The sequence below is a fragment of the Octopus bimaculoides genome, chromosome 6, assembly GCF_046866305.1.
Source record: "Octopus bimaculoides isolate indiv1 chromosome 6, ASM4686630v1, whole genome shotgun sequence".
NCBI classification, from domain to species: domain Eukaryota; kingdom Metazoa; phylum Mollusca; class Cephalopoda; order Octopoda; family Octopodidae; genus Octopus; species Octopus bimaculoides.
Window position 1 is genome coordinate 96,882,547 of NC_142933.1, and position 5,000 is coordinate 96,887,546.

Sequence of the window (5,000 nt, forward strand, 5' to 3'; positions counted from 1 at the left end):
GAATACTTATTCAACCACTTCATCCTCCACCCTTACTGTCATTGACATTTCACTGTATCACTACATCGCTGGTCACAACGCGATTACTCGCATTGTTGTAGCTTTCGAATGATACCACTCTGATTGCTCGGTATGCAGACCAACATTAACCTTGTCTGTCACAGCGTTACCTATTTACTAGTGAGCAGAGTGGAGCAACGTGATATGAAGTGTCTTGCTCAAGAACATGACCCACCATCCGAACTGGGAATGGAACCCACGATTTTGAAATCGTGAGTACGACACCCTAACCACTAGGCCACGGACCTTCATATGTTATATTTAATGTTGATATCGTTTAGCCTCAAGGCGGCGAGCTGGCAGAAACGTTAGCACACCGGGCGAAATGCTTAGCGGTATTCCGTCCGTCATTACGTTCTGAGTTCAAATTCTGCCGAGGTCGACTTTGCCTTTCATCCTTTCGGGGTCGATAAATTAAGTACCAGTTGTGTACTGGGGTCGATCAAGTCGACTGGCCCCCTTCCCAAAAATTTAGGGCCTTGTGTCTAGAGTAGAAAAGAATATTGTTTTGCCTCAATCGACGGGAAAACTAATGGAATAAAGTTATAAGCATTAGGCAAACTACTCATTTACAAAAGTTATACATTTTACACTGGAATCTTCTTTCGTTTCAGGCAAATACTTCATTGATCCTAATGGTGATTCTATCTCTGATGCTTTCGAAGTTTACTGTAACATGCACACCGGAGAGACCTGTCTCAAACCCGATCGTCCTGAAGTAAGTGTTTTCAGACACATAATTCTTTAACCAATTTATAATATAAAGATGTAAAAACCCCACTTTCAGGGGGGTATTTGCAACATAAAATAAAATCAAACGACTTCAAAAAGCGAATCAAAATTTTTTAGCCAACTCAGGTTGTTGATTCACATTGGTATATACACTCAGATTACTAAAACAATTTTGTTTGGATAAAATTGTTTTATGGAACTTATGACTGAAAGTGATTGAAAATGTTACTAGCTAAACTTCATATAAAACTTCTCTACTTCCAAGCGGTTTGATTTATTTCACTTATTACCATATTTGGTATTACATACAGAGCGTTGTTTTCTACCCTACCGATTGGCTCCTCTGCACTCTAATTTCAAATTCCGACAGTGTCCACTTTGCCCTTCATCGCCTGCGAGCGTTGGTGAGATACGAAAAACTTATCAGTAAAAACCAGTAATGTCTCGATTTAATCTTCATAAAGGCATTATGTTTATGAAGATGTCATTTTGATTTCTTACATTGCATACATTGCAGTGTTGATGGTTGGGTCATAGAGTCTCAGACTAAAGTGTTCTTTATGTCGCTCTACTTGCTGAGATAATGTCAGCCCGAAAGCTACTTTCTCTTTTATCACCATGTGGTTAATAAAAACAACCTACAATAGATGGTTTACCTAAAATATAAAACAAAGGGAAAACATTATCTGAAGAGTTACCTTATCTCGATGCTCTACTGTCCAGCATACAGCTATCCACTCACTAGTGACATTTGCCCTTGTATCTAGTCAAATGTACATATATATATATATATATATATATATATATATATATTACTAATGAATTAAAAATTTGATTATTGCGTCTTTCAATTTCAGTTCAGACAACATTTGTGGACAAAGGATAATACTCCTGACCAATACTTCGTTCGTGAAATTGTTCGTGAAGATGAGGTAAGCTTTTAAAAAATAATCACATTTGAAACTTGGTTATGGTAAATTTTTTTCTTTCGTTTCATTTTAGTGAAGCAAAAAAAAACCAACTAAATAGATTATTATTATTATTATTATTATTATTATTATTATTATTATTATTATTATTATTATTATTATTATCATTATTATTATTATTTAATTTTAGTATCATTTAACCAAGGCATAACATTCAACAGTAGTATTCTGTTTTAAAATACTACCTGCTGATTTTTTTTTAAAGATATACCGATTATTCTGCATAAATAAGATTTTTAGTAACCAGTTATAACTTAAGTTTAAATGACTTGCAAACGTTTCTAAGCAAGATTCATTATTCTACCCGGTTTTATTCATCAAAGTACGTAAATATCATATTTTCAAAGACAAATTGAATATCCTTGATAAATAGAAAAAAAAAGAAGAAAAAAAGAGAGGTGGCTATTCTGACTCTGCTGGCTGTACTGCAAGTTCAAACAATTAACTCTGATTCAATCGAACTTAAACATAAATAGATATTTATTATTATTTTGATTATGTATATAATTCACATATTGGTTTATTCTCATTGTCTTTTTTTTTTCCTATTTCCCTTTCTATTACAGTTGACATACGGCAAAATGGTTGCCAACCAGCTTAACTTCTTACATCTCCACTCTGTTCGTGCTCGTCAGAACATCACATACAACTGCTTCAATTCAAACAGTTATGGAATTAAACTCTTAGGTTACAGTGGTGACGAATTCTATGCTAATCATGAATTACGTAAACAAACATACAATGTAAGATTAGATAACTGTCAAGTAAGTATATTTCATTTTCTTTCTTCATTCCTTTTTTTTTTTTTCTAAATTATAGTACTTTTAATATATTTTAACACTAAAATCTCATGAAATATTTAATCAATAAATTGGAACAATTCCCGAAATATTAATTAAAATCTAATGAAAGGAAGCTAAATGAACATGAAATTACCGAAATATTATTTTAACTGCTTCGCGTTTTTCTCTGAAATATTATGTAGCTAAATTACCTGAATGCCAATCTTTTGTTGGGAACAAAAAACGGCCTTACTTAATTTTAGTTTTAGATGAAAAGCCCCAACATGTATTTCTTTCAGTTTAAAATGAAAAAAAGATATGCTTAATGGCAGTAATTAAGTGAGAAACGTTAACAAGTATAAAAAATACATCTCTAATCACCTGGATTGATAAAAAGAATCATACCTGACTCTAATGAGTGGCGCTAATTTGTGTAAAGCGATTGCAAGCCTAACACTCATTAGGTAGCGTGGGGTAGGAAAAGTTAACCAATGTAAGCAATAAGTGTATACTTTACAAATGTTTATTCGCTTTTGGTGACTGATTCAAGTTAATTTGTAGTCCCGAAGAAGATAATGAGAAATTGAAATTTTTTTACAGTATCACAAACGTACTAATAATCAACTACTAACACGAGGAGAAAAACTTTGATAGTTCATCTGTATTAACCATGCAATGGTAGCGCATCTAGTTTCACACTAGAAATCAAAATGTTCAAATTATTTCAGCATCATTAAATTTCATTTTCTTTGCCCCTCGTATTCGTATCATATTTATTTAAACAAAATGTTTTTCTTGTTTCTTTACAGCAAAAGAACAACCAATGGGGCAAGACTGTTTTTGAAATTGATACCAGACAGACAAAGATGTTACCAGTAAAAGATATTGCCCTTCAAGATGTTGGAGAGGAGAACCAGAAATTCGGTTTGGAAATCGGAGAAGTCTGCTTCAGTTAGATGAAAACAGTACCATCTACATTACCATCCGCCGTCTCCAATTGAGATATTAAGAAACAAACAAGTAAAAATCATGTGATGGCTGTTAAAAGAGAAAGAATTTTTAAAAACTCTGTGACAGAAAGGTGTAGACAGTCCATAGACAAAAACTAAAGAATAGATATCAGTAATAACAACACACTGAGATATATATTTTTTTATTTTGTTGCTTTCTAAATCAAGTTGCGTTCTTCTGGAGCCACTCTAAGATCTTTTCGGCACAGTTGCAGACATTTTGGCTCAGTGTGGATCCAGAACAATAGGCAATATACAACCATACTTGCCAGTGTACAGATACGAAACATATAGAATTGAATGAAATATCATTTTCATGAACGCTAAATGTTGATATTTTTAGGTGCAACACTTCTGTAATAAAATATTCTTTTATTGCATAAATATTTCAGCGCCATCTGTCTAGACTGTCTGCTTCCTGATCTAATTTCAGCTGGAGAGGGAATCAAAGTTTTAAAATAAAATTGTAAAAAATATCACAAAAAAAATTCATCTTTGCTTGTTTTTATTATTCTCTTTTATTTAATTAAGACTTCGGGGTACTCGAACACGTGACAGTGGAGTGTTAGGTTAATTTCATCCTTATTCTTTCTGCGTTCAACTTTATCGTATATATTTTTCCTGCACTGGAGGACACTCAATCATTTTGACCTATAACTTACAAAATCAGACCCTTGTAATTAAATTCTCCTCTCTTCATTTCGTCTTCTAATTCTGCCATCGATCCGTAATGGCATAACAAAATACCTGTTTTGTTTACAAGTATTAAATATTTCCCTGTACTTCAACCTCCTTTAATGTTATTCAACCTAGTCAAGCAGTGAACTTTATACCTCTCTACAGCCTTTGAACTTTCCATTTAACCATCTCTCAAGTTTGTAGAAGAATTGTAACATTGTGGACTTTCACTGTTCTTTCTTTACTTGTTTCAGTCATTAGACTGCGGTGATGGGGGGGGGGGCACAGTCTTGAAGGGTTTAGTCGAACAAATAAGCCCCAATAATCTGGATCTTATTTTACTGAACCGCTAAGCCTCAGGATAGAAACAAACCAACAACGGCATGTCATGTAATGTGGGTGCAAACACAAAGACGCACATACAAGCATATACAAGCATATACGTAGACAGTTTCTGTCTAACAAATTCACTCACAAGCATTATCAGGCCTAGGGTTATAGGAGCAGACACTTGCCTAAGGAGCCGAAATCAAGAAATGAAATGAATATCACGTGGTTGGTTAAGAAGCAGATATTCCTGCGGCCAAAAGTACCTATTTCGAGGTCCCCAGAAATTATAGGATTAGATTTATATCTATCTAGGCTAGTGGTTCTCAAATGGGGTCCATAAGGCGTTTGGGGGTCCATATAAGATTTTGTAGGTAAAATTTATCTGCAATAGGAGTGGCTGTGTGGTAAGAAGCTTGCTT

At 33.9% G+C, this 5,000-nt stretch overlaps 1 protein-coding gene across 14 annotated transcripts in view; it reads left to right on the top strand.

Moving 5' to 3' along the window:
- LOC106868323 (uncharacterized) overlaps positions 1-4,061 on the top strand; it is a 44,253-nt gene extending 40,192 nt beyond the window's left edge. For 13 of the 14 annotated variants that reach the window (XM_089353146.1, XM_089353148.1, XM_089353147.1 and 10 more), the window contains 4 exons: positions 675-778; positions 1,650-1,724; positions 2,348-2,545; positions 3,373-4,061. In XM_089353146.1, coding sequence (XP_089209272.1) covers positions 675-778; positions 1,650-1,724; positions 2,348-2,545; positions 3,373-3,519 — 524 coding nt within the window. In that variant the 3' untranslated portion in view covers positions 3,520-4,061. Of the gene's footprint in view, positions 1-674; positions 779-1,649; positions 1,794-2,257; positions 2,546-3,372 lie in introns of all 14 variants that reach the window. The other variant, XR_016242083.1, reaches the window with a different exon arrangement.
- Positions 4,062-5,000: the final 939 nt, after the last annotated feature.